General features: G+C 43.4%; 2 protein-coding genes across 2 annotated transcripts; both read right to left on the bottom strand.

Annotated features, from left to right (window-relative positions):
* Positions 1-5,961: 5,961 nt before the first annotated feature.
* Positions 5,962-13,833, bottom strand: LOC308305660 (uncharacterized protein). Its single transcript, XM_080750492.1, has 3 exons — positions 13,775-13,833; positions 12,852-12,971; positions 5,962-7,024 (listed from the first exon to the last, which is right to left on the bottom strand). Exons 1-3 carry the CDS (start codon positions 13,803-13,805, stop codon positions 6,105-6,107), a joined length of 1,071 nt encoding a protein of 356 aa, XP_080606618.1. The 5' UTR covers positions 13,806-13,833; the 3' UTR covers positions 5,962-6,104.
* Positions 13,834-13,846: 13 nt separating this feature from the next.
* LOC308305513 (uncharacterized protein) lies at positions 13,847-17,385 on the bottom strand (the record flags this gene model as incomplete). The annotated part of the gene is made up of 5 exons (XM_080750309.1): positions 17,185-17,385; positions 15,866-15,985; positions 15,277-15,372; positions 14,318-14,415; positions 13,847-13,855 (listed from the first exon to the last, which is right to left on the bottom strand). The coding sequence occupies exons 1-5, from the start codon at positions 17,318-17,320 to the stop codon at positions 13,847-13,849; spliced, it is 459 nt and encodes a 152-aa protein (XP_080606435.1). The 5' UTR covers positions 17,321-17,385.
* Between the last annotated feature and the right edge of the window lie 980 nt (positions 17,386-18,365).

The raw sequence follows: 18,365 nt of genomic DNA, 5'->3' as shown, positions 1-18,365 counted from the left end.
GGAACAAAATTAAAGGACCCATAAAAATCTGTCTGTGACCCACAAATGGGTCCTGACCCATTGTTTGTGAAACAAGTGCATTAAAAGTGACTCTTTTTTGTATTCATTTCACAAAGGTGGAGTTTGGAGGAGCGGGCGATGGTAGAAAAACCAGAACTGGACCAGGCGATGGTAGACAAACCAGAACTGGATCGGGCGATGGTAGAAAAACCAGAACTGGAGCGGGCGATAGATGACATATCACAAAGCAGCCTTGAGGAGGAGGAGCCTGAGAGGTACGGAGTTCTGTTCTAATGTTTCTAGTTGGTTCAGCATCCTAGAGTTTAATTATGTATTTCAAAGACCCACAACCTGACAAGAGCCCCTTCTCAATTCGAGGGTTGGACACTACAAAGTGCAGGCTTCAAGTGCGATGACATCACTGGGGCGCGCAGAGCGGCTGTCCCATTTCGTAGACCCCTTCAAATCTACCCTTTGAGTGTGTACTATTTCTAGCCTGGCAAGCCAGCCCTGATACGTGCTCAGTCACTCATTCCTTCCCCAGTGTCAGGGCTGGACTTCGGCCTATAGGCACCGAGTATGAGAAATCAGAAAATGATCGGGCCAATCTGTGACTGCGTTTCAACTGCTGTCCGCACAACAAGTGAAAAGCCTCCCCTGATTGGTCCATGTGTACATGGTGATGTAGATGCATTGCTACAGCATTTTCAAAACAACAGTGGCTGCCCTCGATGCAACAAGAGTAACAGTTAACGCCAAAATGATAAAACAAGCAATAAGTGAAGTTATTTCAGAGTTAGAATCAATTACAACAATTAAAAAAGGAAAAGGAGTATCCGCTAGCGGAGCTCATGGCCGAAAATACGTGTTTGTTTCCCGTTCTTCCAATTGGCTGCACTGGTTAGAGCATTCAACCAAGCCGGGTAATAATAATAACTAAACTGCACTCTGTCCAGGTGCCAACTTGTCCTTGTGCACTCGTGACCATATATGGCTTACATGTGCGCCATACTACTGCAATCATTGCTGTTCGTTGCGGTCTGTATGTATGTGGGTGGGCAAGTTGGCACTGTGTCGAGGTGCCAACTTGCGCCTTGTTAATTATATCAGGTCGCAAACAGACAGCACCAAACACAGTACTTACTAAGTAATAACTGTTGTAGCTCAGGGGTAGAGAAACCGTCATTAGAGCACGAAAGGTCCCCAAAGGGTTCCCAGTTAGAATCCGGGCTCCACCTGAGTTAATGTCGAAGAGTCCTTGATCAAGACTCTGAACCCCTAGTTGCTCCCCAGTGAGCAGGTTGGTGCCTTGCATGGTTTCCTCCGCCATCGGTGTATGAATGTGTGTGTGAATGGGTGAATGTAATGCACAATCTATGTAAAGCGCCTTTTTGAATAAAAGCTCTATATAGATGCACCATTTACCATTTTGCATCTTTTTCTTTTTTTTCAGTTGGGCTGCTCCTTTGGATTGAAAGTCCCGGAAATGAAGTGCTGTGATTGGCCAGTAGTCAGCCTACCCTGGGATGGCGGCCGCAGTACAGGTCGCTCCAATGAAGTGCACCGGAGAAGCTAGGTTTTTATATCTCTGGGTGGGCTCCCTCCATGCTCCTCCCTCTGTATGGGTGGGCTCCCTCCATGCTCCTCCCTCTATGGGTGGGCTCCCTCCATGCTCCTCCCTCTATGGGTGGGCTCCCTCCATGCTCCTCCCTCTATGGGTGGGCTCCCTCCATGCTCCTCCCTCTATGGGTGGGCTCCCTCCATGCTCCTCCCTCTGTATGGGTGGGCTCCCTCCATGCTCCTCCCTCTAGCAGAGGTCAAAGAGTGGAGGGGGGGGGGGGGGGGCTCCAAGGAAATGGCAAGACCAGAGTATTAGAGGCAGGAGAGTAGGGTCACGCTTTGATCTCGCCGCAGACCGGAAGTGGCGTCGCTGGAACCTGGTTTTATTCTTAAAGACCCAATGAAATGACTATTTTGGGTATTTTATTTTGAAGTTTCAGTTTGAAAAGGAAGCCTGTGTGTTTCTGAACCAATCCGAGGGGACCAGCCCTTCAGGCGATGGGATTTAAAATCTGAGTAATGGGAGCCAGAAATGGAAACAAACAGATGAATGTAATCAAAGGTTCATTTATTTATTAGTGGACCTGTCTATGTCATCACTTTTTGAATTTCTGTTCACAGGAAGTAATTAAGAATGGCCTATTTAGGGACCTTTGATATAAATATACTATATTATATATATATTTTTTGGCATCTAGTGTTAGGTATGGCCATATTATCACTACAGATATGCTCTAAAAGTGTGAAAAACATGTTTTTGATTTCACCCTGTCTTTAACAAGCCTTTGCTGCTCTTCAGCCCCGTCCGCTCCCATTATAACCAAGGCATTTTCACTCGCTGGTAAGTAGACTAAATCACGTCTTTTCTCCCCTTTTAACTCTTTCGTGGACCTCTCCAAGTTAGGCTTGAACATTATTATTTCACGTAATCTGCTCTAGTTAATGTTTCTCGTAAGAATATTGACTTTATTTACTTTAAAATGATTTACTTTATTGTCTTTAAAATGGACTTAAATTGACTTGGAGAGGCCTGTGAATGCGTTAAAAGGGGGGGAAAGGTGTGATTTAGTTTTCTTACCAGCGAGTGAAAATGCCTCTTGGATTGGGCTGAAGAGGAGCAGAGACTTGTTAAGAATAGTCTTGCGTAGCCAGACAACTATTCCACAATCTCCGAATGCTATATAGAGTATGGAACGGCAGCTCCCGAACGGCGAGTATCGGAAGTAGCCGCTGCTGCTCTGAACTGTAGTCCCACTGGAAACATAACAGAAACACAATAGCTCAGACAAAGTCATTCGAGCAGCCTATTTTTTCTATGGGTGTATAGTTTAAGAAAACGTTTGAAAACATCATGGAAGTAACACCAATAATACCAGAGAAAGACGAAATAACGCCCCCAGAAATGTTGAAAGGAGACATAACGCTTCCAGTAGGACATGTTATTGCTACTGCACCAAGGGAGCGGTTGCGTCACATCGGCTTTATCTCGCACTCATCGTTTCTATTTCCGTTTGCCAGACTGTATGCCAGGAGCATTTGCCCAAATCGCGGAGGCAACTGTCTGGCCTCGCGAGACTATGTTAAGAATAAAACCAGGCTCCAGTAATAAATAGTGACGTCACATCCTCTTTTCACGCTTACAATGGGAGTCGGCGTAAGTGTCAGAACACTCTCTCTTCTATGGGTCTGGGCAAGACATGCCATCTCCGCTTTACTTCTCTTATTCCGGAGTTTGAGGCTTCTCTGGTTTTCGAAAATAAGCCTTGACCTCAAGGCCTTCTCTATTTGTATATAAACTATTTGTATAAACTATTTGTATATAAACTTCTGAATTAATAGTGTCCTGAACTGAATCCAATGTCTGTGGTTCAAAGGGTTTAACTGGGACTGAATCTACTAGAACAGTGGTTCAAACTTGGGGTCGGGACCCCAAGTGGGGTCCCCAAATTATTTTGCGGGGTACCCAGATGATTAGCTTAATGTAAAAAAAAAAGAAGAAAGAAATGTCTCACTCAACGGTAAACAAACCAACATAAGTGTATACAGGGTATCTGCACATTTATAAAGTGTCAATTTAAGGATTTTCAAGATACCAAACTGGCCAAACTGTCAAATATGAAGTAAGCAAGAGGCGAATATTGTGAAAATAGCCGATCTACATGCTCACAACGCCTCGCACTGTGAGGCGTTGTGAGCATGTAGATCTGCTATTTTCACAACATTTATTTGCGGAACCAAACGAGTCACATTAAATGTAATACCTACAATTCCAAGTGCTTGTCAGGGTGGGGGTACCCAGTTCAAATATGTTTATTTTGGGGGTCACAGCCTGTACTAGAAGATGATCAGGGTTCTGACACAACTGATTTAGGTTATTGTTTAAAACCTTCTGTTGGAACAATTTATTCTGCACCCACATTTACTTCACTGACAGCAAACAGAGGTGTTTATTTACCGAATTCACACCCTGTATTGTCATTATTAGGTTTAGATGACCAAAACTACACAAGGTTTTGTTTTACCAATTTGCTGTTGATGGTTAAATAAAACTGATTGGTGACTACAAAGTTTTCAACTAGCTTCTCATTTCTCACTCCATGACTTGAGTATACAAAAGGACCCCAATCTGACAACTTCAGTTGTTTTTACAACAACAAGGGTTCATATTTTAGATTGTCATTAGAGAAAAGAAAAGATGAGTGTTAAAATGTTTTCATTTACTGCTTTGTATCGTTTTAGCCATTTTAGTATTTTGATTTCAGTAGTTGGGGCATGCGTACAAGTGGCTAAATAAATATGTATTTTTACCAGCCCCCATAAGTCACATCTGCCCATGAAAGATGGCGGTGCATCTTGGGAATGGGCTTATTGTGTCTAAAAATACATATTTAGCCACTTGCATTCATGCCCCCAACCTGGGGGCATGCATGCAAATCAAAATCATTAAAATCACAAACGATAAAAGTAAATGATAACATTTTAACACTCATCTCTCAATGACTATCTAAAATATGAACCCTTGTTGTAAAAAACAAAACAAAGTTGTCCTTTAAATCCTATTAGTAGACCTTGTATCTGAACTGTGCTGTGCTTTTCCTACGTGAACTGCTATTAAAGCAAGCAATCGATCAATCATTGTGGTATGACCGCAGCTTTTTTTGATTTGTTGAATAATGTTTATTGTTATTTAAGAGAACTTGTGAACTGTATTGCTTTGTTTTGAGCTGTTTTATTGATTCGGGGATGACAAATTAAGTAAATTGTATCCAGCCACTTCCATCTCATGAAGTATTTATTGTGACAAACACCAATCAGCCCAACAAGAAAGTATTATGACATATTGTATGACTAATACTATAGTAACAGTAGTGTAGGCCATATTTGGGTGTGGGCAGTGGGCTGGTTCCAATGGACATTTCATTGCAATCACCCAGTTTGCACCTTGTAATCACACTTTTCAACAACCCAAGTTTTCAACAATCGAACAAAAGTTTTCTGAAAAACAATATTATTCAAAAATTAGCCTACAAAAACAAAAATGTTGCTACATACTGTACATGTACTGAAATACACTAAAATGTGTTCCCGGCCTGAATGGGTTAATAATTTGAAAAACAAACAAAAAACAAACAAACATAAAACATAAAAAAAATAACATTTAAAAAAAAATGAGAAAATATTCAAGCTACATCTTGTAGATTAGGTTATTTAAAATGTTTTTCAGATTACGATTAACATAAACACCATATATATCTAAATGAATTTCAAGCAGCTACGGTTTGTCAACATTTAATCTGTTTAATCTGTTCACAAATACACCTGGTCGCAGATAGAAAAGAACATCAACGATGAGAACTCAAGAGATCCCTTGTCAACGGCCTGTACCCTGGTATGGCTGTCAATCATAAGTACCGTATGTAAGTCACAAATACCAATAACTCTAATCATTGTAACTGACCTACTGTAGATATTTACAGTAAACTTGATTACTACCTTCTATAACTTCTGTAATTTGATTCTTTCAATGAGCCGTATGACATACAACTTGTCATGATCTTAGAGCATTGGCTCTCAACCTATGGGTCGGGGTCCCCAAATTATTGTGGGGGGTCCTCAGATGATTAACATGCAACATTGTTCTCTCCCTCAACAGTAAACAAACCAACACAGTTTACGTGTATAGGCTAGAGGTTATCTGCACATTTCTAAAGTGACAATTTAAGTACTTTTTAATACCTCTAAAATGACAAATTAAACATTGGCCAAATTGTCAAATATTAAAGTCAGAAATTGTGAAAATAGCCGATCTACATGCTCACAACGCCTTGTGAGCATGTAGATCTGCTATTTTCACAACAGAACCGTGTTATACAAAATGTTATGCCTCAACTCTTAGTGCTCGTCAGGGTGGGGGTCCCCAGTTAAAATATGATTATTTTAGGGGTTGTGACCTGAAAAGGTTGAGAACCACTGCTCTAAGTGGTTACACAGGGTGGTGCCAAAGTGACAGTTGTAATGCACAGGGCGTTTGACCGAGTGTGCAACTAATTTCCCCCAGCATGGGTCCTCATGTGCAGCTGCAGATGCGCTTTCTGAGTGAAGTGTTTGTCGCTGCAAATCGTACAACTAAAGGGTTTTTCCCGGGTGTGAATCTTCATGTGTTTGCTCAGGTCGCCCCTCTGACCGAAGGCTTTGCCGCAAACCGAGCAACCGAACGGCCGTTCTCCCGTGTGCGTCCGCATGTGCATCTGCAGGTGTGCTTTCTGAAGGAAGTGTTTGTCGCTGCAAATCGTACAACTGAAGGGCTTATCCCCCGTGTGAATCCTCCAGTGTAGCCTCAGAGAACTCATCCTACTGAAGCCCTTGCCACAGACTGGACAACTGAATGGTTTCTCTCCCGTGTGAGTCATTGCGTGCATGTTGAGATTTCCCTTTCGGTTAAACTGTTTACCACAAACCGTACAGCTGAATATTTTCCTCCCAGCGTGGGTTTCCGCGGAGGGAGCTCGTTCTGACGACGACGACGCTGCCGGGTCCTCCTGGGACAGCTCATTGTTGCTCCAGGAGAAAAACTGTCCGTCCACAGCCTGTGTCTGGTGTGATTGCAAGGTGTTCGAAGCCGGCTGATCTTCCCTGGTCTGCTCCCACTCATCATCGCTGTCTTCAGGGTCGGATTCAGAGGAGAGGAGCTGGACGTCGTCGCCAGTCGGTCGTGATGTTCCACGGTACTCGACTCGATCCGCTCGTGTTTTCATGTGTTGGGTTGAGGTGCTGGCGAGAGGAGGCGCCGTCTCTCTTTCGTTATGTCCACTTTGCACTGATCGTAATGTCCTCGTTGACACGCCAGACCCCCGGGTTCTCTGGAATATCTCCTGGTCTTTAATCTCCTCCAGGACGGGACTGGAGCTCCTCTGTTGGTGTTCAGGGGAAACCTCTGCTTTACACACAGGGCGATGCAGGAGGTCTGGGGGAAAAAATAAATGAATAGCACACCATTAAATGTTTCATCTTAATCTGGTTAAGGATTTCTTTTTCCGAAAATAGCCAATCTGCAAGTTCACAAGGCTTCAAAAATAGCTCATGCGTTGTATATTTGCTATTTTCCAAACGCGTTCACAGTTAAAAAGGTCTTAAAAGTAATTAAATGGACACTTTAGAAATGTACAGATACCCTGTAAATACTGTTGTGTTGCACATTAAGCCAATCACCTGGGGACCCATCCATGTCCTATGCTGGCAGGCAGCATACTTTTCTTTTCTTTATGTGGAGGAAATCTCATATGTTTAATCAATTTGCATGGTAGAGTATGTTAATATTACAAGTAGAATATCTGTATGGTAGCATATGTTAATATAATAGTATATCATTATCTGCGGTTGGTGGTTGGAGTTGGTCTACCTCCTGCTTGTCTGTTGAGACATTTACTGTACATTATGTGTGGTCAGGTAGGACATCTAGTGGCTGAACTGTGGTACTGCATGAAGTTCAAACAGCAGTTCATCCTCTGATCAAACAGGCGTTCCCTTACAGCCCGTGAACCACAACTAAGAACATTTACTTGAGTAATGTACTTAAGTACATATAAATATTGTACTTTTGACTCCATTACATTTGTAGGAAGGGACTCAAGGGAGCCAAACTTACCAAAACATTATTAATTGACCATCTAAGCCTAAGCCCTATTTCACATATATAATGTAATACAAATAGTAGATCTACAAACTTGCGTGTCCTCTCCTCATGTACATACCTGTTGTTACGTGGATTGTGGACCACTCTTTGCCTAACCTAATGTAAATACATGCTGCTTTTTATGCTGTGTAGATCATAGATACAAAATCATAGACATATCCCAATTAAGATGATAAATAGACCTTTATTTATCTTGCAGGATGATTCAGTCACCAAAGACAGAACAGCAGTTATGGTGTAGCCACAGGGAACGAAAAAGTACAAGATATTCAACAGTATACACAATAATACAGACCCTCAACCAAGCTTACATTATACAGGAAAGGTTTTATGATAGGAATACACACTTCATCACATCCTTACTGTGCTTATCGTACTGAGCTGTTGTTACTTCAGACCCAACTAGAAAAGTGCAATTCAGGGAGATCGCAAGTGTGGTTGCACTGACGCGAGTCATAAGAAATGAATTCCATATTACCATTTATATTAGATATGGTGAAGTCAAGTGAAGCATGAGCAATCATCCTGTCTGATTTGACATCATATTGTCCAAGATATTTGGCCTTACAACCCGGATAACTTTGGTAAAAAAGGGTTAACAAAAGAACAGGTTATGTCCCTGTACCCAAGAAATGTCTTCCCTCTGCCCCCTAACGATTACACGCCAAGGCAGGATGTCTTTCACAGCTGGGGCACCTTCCCCCTGCCTCAGGGGTCCCTGAACGTGACCGCGAGCTGCTCAGAGTCAGCACCCACCCTGTGCACCACCCAGGAGTTGATGTTGTCTGTCCCCGCTGCCTTCCTGGTGCTTGTCCGGGTGAGGTGATGCCGCGCTTGGTCAGTGGTGAGGAGCAGGCGAGGAGGGGCTGGTGGGTCAACGTTGGTCCCGTTGTCTCCCGCCTCTCGGGGCAGCCGCTGGTCCCGCTGAACAGGTTCATGTCATACTCAGACGCGTCTAGTGGATACCCAAGCTTGTACCGGAGGTAGGGAGCGCTCCATTGTAGTCACTTGGACCGCGCAGAGGAGGTGAATAGAATGCGTTTATCGTGGGCTTGCCCAGTAACGATTGCATTCACCACGGCTTCGTAAATCGCGCGGCCGGCCCTGGCCCGCTCTTCGCAGGCACTCAAGCCTGCGGCGCTCGGGCGCGAAGAGCAGGACCAAGGTCTGCTGGCCTTTGCGCCGCTTGCAATGTCGTGGACAATAACTGTGACATCTAACCATAAAACGAGAGCTCCCTAAACACGCTTGGTAATCTGCAAGACGCTACTCAGACCCTCTCCCTGCAGTGCTTGCTGAGCTGTACCCGCTAATCTTCCTGAACCCCCCCACATACATACACACACACCCGTTCCTGGTGTTGTTTTGCAGTAGGCAGCTCTCAAGTTCACGTTGACATTGTCATCCAACCACAAACTGGTGCAATAATTCAGTTGTGCTAGCACTGTTCAGTTACGTTCGCACTCTTCTTCTTCTCTGGCACGGCGGGGTTCGACTCTTTAGCGGAGGAGGTGCGTTTTATCGGCGCCTTTGGAAGGATATTGCGCCACCTGCTGCTGTCCTTTGGGTGGTTGTGGCGGCTGCACGAAGACAGGGTCGATTCACACGACGTGTGGCCCGTCGACACCGGTATGGTTTCTCTTGCCTCCAGACTGCCAGCGTTAGATGGGTTTGGCACCAGGTTGGCAGCATCAAAGGGGATTGGTACCACTACCAGGCTGGCAGCGGAATCAAAGGGTCTTGGCACCAGGCTGCCAGAATCAAAGGGTTTTGGCACGGGTGTTTTTTGCAAGCAGATGTTGGTGTAGATGGTCTCGGTGCCGGCTGCTTTGCAGATCCGAGGCAACATGGAGGCCAGGAAGTTTATCCCCATGGGCTCTCTGGAGTACCTGACGTCAGGAGAGAGAAGACACATGAAAACTACTACACTGTAAAACAACTACACTGTAAACTACACCAACAAAACTAGGCAAGTAGGGCTGCAACTGTTGACTATTTTATTAGTGTTTACTGTGTGTTTTATACAACGGCCTACTGGATCATACTACAGCGACACAACTTGCACACAGAAAGTAGCAGATCCCGCCACGTTTCGAGCTTGTTGATCTGCTATTTCTCTTACTTTTGAATTTTAATCCCGCAAAGTAACAGTTGTGGACAGTTGTGGGCCCGACAGAGACTATTTATAATTACTTATTTTATACTTCGTCACACAACAGTGAAATAGCAGATGCACAAGCTCACAACGAGTCGACTATTTAAATAAATAAGCATAGATTATTAATCGATTATATTACTGAAGTATCAATTATCTACTTTTAATTTTTATAATCGATCAAATCGATTGCACCGTTGCACCCTAAATAACAGGCTACCATTAGAGAGTATGCGCATGCATAAAGCGAATGTCAAATCGAGTGGCAAAGTGAGTTTAACACCGTTTAACGTCATTTTAATGCAATCAGATAGGACTTTTCTGTTCGGAAGTATGGGCTGTCAAGGCCAGAAAGTAAATTAATGTTTTTTTTGCCACTCAGTAGGCGTTCCCGTATAACTTCCGCGTATGATGATGATGTCACACGCATACCCTCTATACAAACACACGGCTTGAATGTGTGTCCATGGTTGACTCACCACAGGTGTCGGGTGATGTTTGTTGATCGTAGCGGGTGCAGATAGAAGGCGGGCGGGTCTTCAGGCAGCAGCGAGAGGTATTTCTCCAGCGAGGCGACGGGACACAGCGGGTTCCCGGGCTGCTCGCACATGAACCCCCGCAGACGACGCCTGTCCCTCTCACCGCCGTCCCGGGGGGCCTTGGGGTACTCGTCCAGGGCCAGCGTCACGTACTTCCGTCCGCCGTTGGCGGCGGCGTCCCGGTGGACGGAGAACGCCTGCGCCTTCAGGTGCCGGTTGCCCTCCCTGGCCAGGCGTCCCATATGCAGCTGCACGTCGAACCACACCTTGTTGACCAGGCCCTCGGGCGTGTTGGGGTCCAGCGCCGGCGAGCGCGTGATCTTCTCGAAGTCGGCCTCCGTCAGCCCGCGGTGCTGGAGCTCGTTGTTTCGGAGTCCCTCTCGGCGGAGCCTCTTCAGCACGGCCACGTAGATGGCGTTGCTGCTGCTGAACTCGGGGTCTTTGAGCAGGCACATGGCGCGGCTGACGGGCGGGTCGTTGAGGTGGCGGTTGAGGCCGGCGCGCAGCCCCACGTAGCTGCTGAAGCCGTAGGGCTTCCCCTTGCCGTTCCTCACGCTGGCGTAGAAGCGACGCAGCGTCTGGTTCAGCTCCACCTTGGTGACCGTGGCGAAGTCCACGGCCAGCTCCTTCTCGGCGCACCACGTCTGGAAGCAGCGCACCGACCACTGGGTCTGTCTGAAGGTGCTGAACGTGTGGGGCCTCGAGCGCTCCAGCTCGTCAAGGTCGTCCTCGTTAATTTCGGCGTGTCTTCGTTGTTTTTGTCCTTCCTCCTCTTCTTCCTCTCCCTCCTCCTCCTCCTCGCGGTCGCTTTCTGTGAAATGTGCCATTTCAACTTGGCAAAATCAGAACTATTGCAGAATGTAATTTAAACCTACGTTTTGGTCTAAATCGGTAGTTCTCACACTTTAAAATGTCAATGATCTCCCCTATGGCTCCATTTGGTTTCATTTGTATACTGTCTGGAATCATACTTGTAAGGGTCAAATTTAAACCTCCCAAAAGGAACCCAGAGAGTCCCTGGACCCCATTTTGATGACCATTGGTCTACTCTAAATGAAAAAAAAAAGAAAAAAGAAAAGAATGCAAAATCAGAACCCAGGACTGGACGTATGCGTTTTACAAAGTCCATAACACCACACTAACGTCAAGTGGAAGCACGAGGAGTCTCCAGCGTAACACGATACAAGTGCAATAAAGTGTTTTGTTCCATCCGTGCTAAAATGTCTCTGTATCCCACAACAGTTTACAGTTTAGGCATTTAGCAGACGCTTTTAATCCAAAGTGACTTACAATAAGCAGATAATACATCACTATAATAAACAAGATAATATGTCAGAACATCAACAACAAGCAGGCACTGCTGCAGCAGCTGAAAGCCAGCATTACACTCGGAAAAGGAAACTAAGTGGTACAGTGAGGCACAGACGGGTTTCAAACACTTCTTTACTGAACAACACGGAACATTTCAGAACACAAGCGGCCCGATTTGACGGTTTAAAATCCCATTTAAAATGTGTATTATGTAGGGAGAGGGACGGTTGAACACAGAGCGTGCAGTGGATATTGGGGGTGGTCTACCACACTGGTTCTCAATCTGTGGGTGGGGGGGGGGTCCCCAGATGATCAACTTAATGTGCAACTTTGTTTTCTCACTCAACAGTAAACAGAACATGAGGTTAAAGTGTATAGAGGGTATCTGCACATTTCTGAATTGACAATTTAAGGACTTTTTAATACCTCTAAAATGACAAATTAAACATTGTCCTAATTGTCAAATATTAGAGGCAGAAATTGTGAAAATAGCCAATTTACGTGCTCTCAACGCAAGGCGTTCACAATAGAACCGTGTTATACACAATATAACTACTTTACTTTCTTGTAGCTGGGAGCTACTTTCTTGAAGACCTTGTAGTGAATTATTAGTGAAATAGAACAGTTTTAATTGGTACATGGCTATGATTTTTCAGGTTGCCATATTGTAACCGTTTTAGAAAAGCAATAAGCCACGCGGTTCCCTGTATTTTATAACGGCTGAGAGGGTTGGAGACACCTTGTGTTTCCCCACGCCTCTCAGCCGTTATAAAATACCAGGTAACCACATGCCTCGCGTGGCTTATTGCTTCAGTCTAGCGAGACTAACAACAGAGATACAGTAAAATAAAAGTGGGGGGAAAAAAACGAATCTCTGTCAGTCTGGTCCGAGGCTAACAGACCTTGATGTGTGTCAGATACCTGAAGAGCTGTGATTGGATGTGTGTCAGATACCTGAAGAGCTGTGATTGGATGTGTGTCAGATACCTGAAGAGCTGTGATTGGATGTGTGTCAGATACCTGAAGAGCTGTGATTGGATGTTGGATGTGTGTCAGATACCTGAAGAGCTGTGATTGGATGTGTGTCAGATACCTGAAGAGCTGTGATTGGAGACTGTATATGTCAGGGCATATTGTCCTGGTGGAGAAGGCGGAGCCAGGTCTTCAAGAGGATGAGGATGGTCTGTAGCGCCACCTATGGCCTCGATGGAAGCTGCAACACATTCAGTGAAAAGAGCAGACCAGTGAGCCTTCATGTGCAGGGGGCGAGTTTCTAAACTCTAGGCTAAGTGGGGGATAGAGTGCTTGTTTTCATCAGTGTCGGCAGGTTAGCTGCACACCAGTGTTGGCAGGTTAGCATTTCAGCAGGTTAGCATTCACTAGCGTTAGTTTTACTGAGGTTAGGGTTACGCTTAGGGTTAGAGTTAAGGTTAGGGTTAGAGTTAGGTTTTGGTGCACCTCTGCCGCGGTCCAAGTGACTACAATGGAGCGCTCCCTACCTCCGGTTCAGCCAATCACAAGCTTCAAAAATGAGTGCGGGGCGTGGTTTCCCCCCAGTGCGCCTAGAGTTTACTTGGTTGTACTATCCTGTCACAATTATTACATAATCGTCTAATCGCAATTATTTTTGTCATAATTGTCATAATCGTTTCCATGTTGAAAAATGTTCATATATTTTCAAAAATAGTGGAAATAGCAGATCTACAAGCTCGCGACGTGTTGTGAGCTTGTAGGTCGGCTATTACCACTATCAATGTTCTTTTTTAGGTTTAAAGTTGTCAAATGTGTCAGTCATGTATTTGTATATATTATTTAGGTTATGTGTCATATGTGCCATGTGTAACCTCAAAGCCTACAAGCCAAACAGAAATGTAATTGTCAACGACAAAAACACGATTAAATTGTTAATCGCAATTGTTTGAGTGACAATTAATCGTCATGTAAAATGTCATAATCGTGACAGCCCTCGTTAGAACTGCTCAAAAAGTGATTGTTACTATAATGAAGTGAACTCACCATAAGGTGGAAAACGGCAGTCGTGATCCATTGTATTTCCTTCACAGCGCTCAGGGTCCTCTGCCTCCTCCTTTACCACGACTTGTTAGGAAGAGACACAAACCATCAATTACAATTTATAATTTAGGAATTTAGCAGACGCTCTTAATCCAGAGCGACGTACAATAAACAAGGTAATACATCAAATGCATGGAAATAGTCATCTATTTCTATGGACGGGTTTCTGGTCCACGTTACACTGATAAGAACTAGATGCGTGCGCAGGGTACCAAACTTAGCCAATGAAACCAGCTCTCCCCAAAACAACAGGTTTGGGGATTGGTGGGAATTGATTACATGATACGGTCACCTGTGCATTTAGTCTCAATGTTTGTAAACAAGAAACCCGTCTATATAGAATAGAAATTCTATAGAAGTTCTTGGTGACATCACAGAGAACTCTACTCCCTCGTTGGCTAAAGGCCCTGCCTATTGTACTGTAGGCCGGAAACAGACCGCACCGAAAACGGGACGAAAGAAAGAAAGAAAGAAAGAAAGACAGACAGTTGGCTTTGAGTCCTTACTGAAGTCTGGGTGGTCTTCAGGCTCCTCCTTCTTCACAAGGTCTGGGGTCCGGGCCTGGGGGGACTCCTCACACTGCTCTGGAATGAAGGAAGAAAAGCCCCAGCGTTTTAGGATGAACTGACATGAGAAACTCAACGATAACAGGACAATATGGGAGGAGTAACTCGGCTAATGACTTAGAATCACTTCACAATCAGAATTCTCTTCATTGTCACATGACTCATGAATCACAGGTATGAAGAAGTAAGTGGGTGAAATTACATGAAATAGCTTTTTTGTGCAAGCTCCGTTGTTTGTTTTCATTATGAGAAAGGAAAACAAAGAGGAGGATAGGGAGAGCAAGGAGACAAGAAAGAAAACAGAACGATGTCTACAGTATACACAAAGCATAATCCATCTGGTACAGTGTGTACATGAGGCAGAGACATAAGGTGCATACGGTTGGACACAAAGGTGGCAGCACGTCAGCAGGTACTTATTGATTGATGATAAACGTTCCCACGAGTTCAGCTTGGAACGAGCAGTAGTGTTGCATTTATTTATTTACGTTATATAACACCTTTATCCAAAGCCCTTTACAATGTGCGTTGCAGTCGCACACGTTCACCACACGTTCACTCACCGACAGCCGACGGCAGAAGAAACCATGCAAGGCCACCAACTTGCTCACTGTGAGCCATTTAGGGGCTCTGTTCTCATTGGTGGACATTTATTTACGTTAGTCCAGACCTGTGGTTCTCAACCATTCCTGGATCATCAGGGCCCACTTGAAAAATCTTCAAAGTGTTCGTGGCCCGTCCATCTGACCACTTGACATGTCAGAGCATGTTTATTTGAATTGATCAATCAAACGATTGTGTTTCCGGCGTGGTTAAGGATTTAAAGAAAATTATACCATGACCATTTCTCCCACCGCATAAAGAGAAAGAGAGAGATACCTGAAAAGCTGTTGATGGCATATTGTGCTGGTGGAGAAAGTGGAGCCAGGTCTTCATGAGGATGGTCTGTAGCGCCATCTATAGCCCTGATGGAAGCTGCAACACATGGATTGAGAGAGTGAGAGAGACTGGAGGGACTTCACGCATTGGGTCAGTGGTAAATGACTCTCTGTGACTCAGTAGCATCACACCGTTACACATCTGAGTCTTACATCTTGATCACATAACCGGGGAGATAATTGTGTACCCATTTCTGTGAGTTTTGCATGAAATCTGTAATCTGAGTAGTTGCAAAAACTGTGTTTTGAAGAAAATGTGTAAATGGCAGAAAATGTAATCTGGCACAAACGGCGTCAATAAGTTGCATCATGACTCTTGATCCAAGGAATCCAGGGGGGAAAACATTGTAGGATCTACAGTTCAAGACTTAAAGGCCAAAACGTGAGGTGGGCTGTTTTAGCGGCCACGGTGTGGAGATTTAATCACAGCACAGTGAGCACACAACCGTAAACACGGTCAGTTTGGAATGAAAACCAGGTGGAAAGCCTGGGGACACAAGGAGGCGAGTCTCCAGTAACAAGTCACTCACCCAGCTCAAAGTCCTGGACATGTTGGGGAAACCGTCTCTGCCTCTTGGTCCATCCTGCATGGTGCTCTGGAGACACTGGAGACGTCATCTTCACCTGCAGGCTGGACTCCACACACTGGTCTGGAATGAAGGAATCAAAGAACTTTAATGTGACATCATGGGTTGTAGATGCTGGTTGAACATCAATCAGAGTGATCTTAATCTTAGTGATTAGTGAAGCTTAATCTTAGTTTACAGAGGGTGTAAGAAGTGTTTTTGTTTTTTTGGCAGCCAGTGACACAGAATACACTACATCGTAGGGCTGGGCAATTAACGGAAAATATATATCCACAGTCACACCTCTTAATCGACTTCCAATACTGTGAATGCTCCTTTTGGTACTTACATCTGATACCAATACTTATGTACTTTTACTCAAGTACATGTTGAATTTCCTTCACTATTTCTACATTGCAGTAGCCTGACCATAGATGTTTTTTCTTTCTTTAAAAAAAAGAAAAAAATGATTCTGACATTTGCATAGCTATGATGGGCACTACAGTTCAGGTACGAAAATAAGTCAGACTACATAAAAAAAAGAAAAAAAAGAAAAGAAAAAAATATATATATGATGATAATCTTGATCCAAGGCTAAATGTTCACCAACCTAAGGTGTGTAGTGGTTCTCAAGCTGTGGGTCGGGACCCCCAGGGGGGTCCACATTCCACATTATTTTTGGGGGTGTCCCCAGATGATTAACTTAATGTGCAACATTGTTTTTCTCACTCAGCAGTAAACAAACCAACATAAAGTTCAAGTAGAGGGCATATACAGTGACAATTAAATTACTTTTTAATACCTCTAAAATGACAAATTAAACATTGGCCAAATTGTCAAATATTGATTGATTGATTGATTGATTGAAGACTTTATTAGAAGTTTGCATTGGAAAAGGTACAGTTTCATGGCGGTACAGTTCACTGGTTCACTGAGGATCCTCTCGAAAACGAGATGCTACATCTCAATGGGGTTATTCCTAATAAAGAATTTCAACACACTGGTACAAGGTCTACTAAAAGGAGATCCTGGAAAAGACTAAGCTTATTTACACAGGAAACCATTGAAGTATCTCATATAACATTGAATGATAGACGGATAGAACACAGTACTATGCAAAAAAAATAAAAACAGGCTACAAAAGGTAAATACAAAGAGGGGTAATAAAAAATAAAAACATACAGGCTGAAATGTGAAAATAGCAGATCTACATGGCGTTGTGAGCATGTAGATCTGTTATTTTCACAATAGAACCATGTTTATACATGTATAATGCAGTGTACCGTGCAGCATTGTGTGTTGTTGTGTCTCGTCTTCCTTATATTCTCTGATAAACCTCTCCACCAGCTCAAAGATCTCCTCCGCGGCCGCGTGGAGGCGCTGCTGCACCTGCAGCTTCACTGAGTCCAGTGGGATCATGTTTAGATCAGAACAACTCTTATAAATGTTATTAAAAACCAATAAAACACCCCTGAAATATAAATGTCTGCTAGGATGCTGTTATGTTTTAGTAAACAACAACGACAGTGGACTTCCGGGGTGGCGCAGCAGTTTGACGTCACTAACAGGCGCCACTACTTCCTAAGACCTTCAAAATAAGATGTCAGTGATTAATGTTTGTAAAGAGCGTACATTTGTTTTTTAAAGAATACATTTGCGATGTATGTATTTGAATGCTTAATCTATATTTTGAATGTGCATATCATGGGAAGATTAATCGTTTTTCACCATTTTTCAATTGGCTGAGGGGTACTCTTATTCTGAAGAGATTGGCTTATATTTGCTAGCCTATATTCGCCAATTTCACATAGACCTCTGGCTGCTATACATTCATAGGGTACATTTTTGCCCTGTTCAGGTACTGTAAGACTCTTGATTTATAATTTTTTAAATATATTATATGATATTATATGATATGATATTATATTATATTATATTATATTTATGGGATTTCTCAGATTATATCTTCCTCTCATTTTATTTTATAAATATTATTTTTAAAATGTAGAGATAAGAGAAAAAGTATCAATACTGCATTGTAGAAATACTCCGTTGTACAAATAAAAGTCAGAAATTCAAAATGTACTTGAATAAAAGTACAAAATATATTGGCATCAAAATGTACTTAAAGTACCAAAAGTAAAAGTTCAACATGTTTGAAAATAGCAGCTCTACAAGCCCACTGTGACGCGTTGTCGTGAGCTTGTAGATCGGCTATTTTCAAATAGCCTTGGTATGAAATAGGGCAAAAGTGGATTAATGTATGTTTTATAATATTATAATTTATATCTGCAAAGTAACTAGACAAAAAGTATTAGTACAACATTTGGAATCAAAATGCAGTGGAGTAGAAGTAAAAGTACTGCGTGGAATCTGGAAATACTCAAGTAAAGTGCAAATACCTCAAAATTGTACCTATAAGTACATGACTTAAAGGAATATTTCACTTTCAAAAAAACTTTTG

The sequence above is a fragment of the Nannobrachium achirus genome (genome assembly GCF_963921795.1).
Source record: "Nannobrachium achirus genome assembly, chromosome: 20".
NCBI classification, from domain to species: domain Eukaryota; kingdom Metazoa; phylum Chordata; class Actinopteri; order Myctophiformes; family Myctophidae; genus Nannobrachium; species Nannobrachium achirus.
This window is presented reverse-complemented; position numbering and strand designations above follow the sequence as displayed.

Coding starts and splice junctions, on each gene's coding strand:
- LOC308305660 (XM_080750492.1), bottom strand. CDS start 13,805: ATGGATCACGACTGCCGTTTTCCACCTTATG. Junction 12,972..13,774: donor CTGCCGTTTTCCACCTTATG/GTGAGTTCACTT, acceptor AATGTGTTGCAG/CTTCCATCGAGGCCATAGGT. Junction 7,025..12,851: donor CTCCAATCACAGCTCTTCAG/GTATCTGACACA, acceptor TTTTTCCCCCAG/ACCTCCTGCATCGCCCTGTG.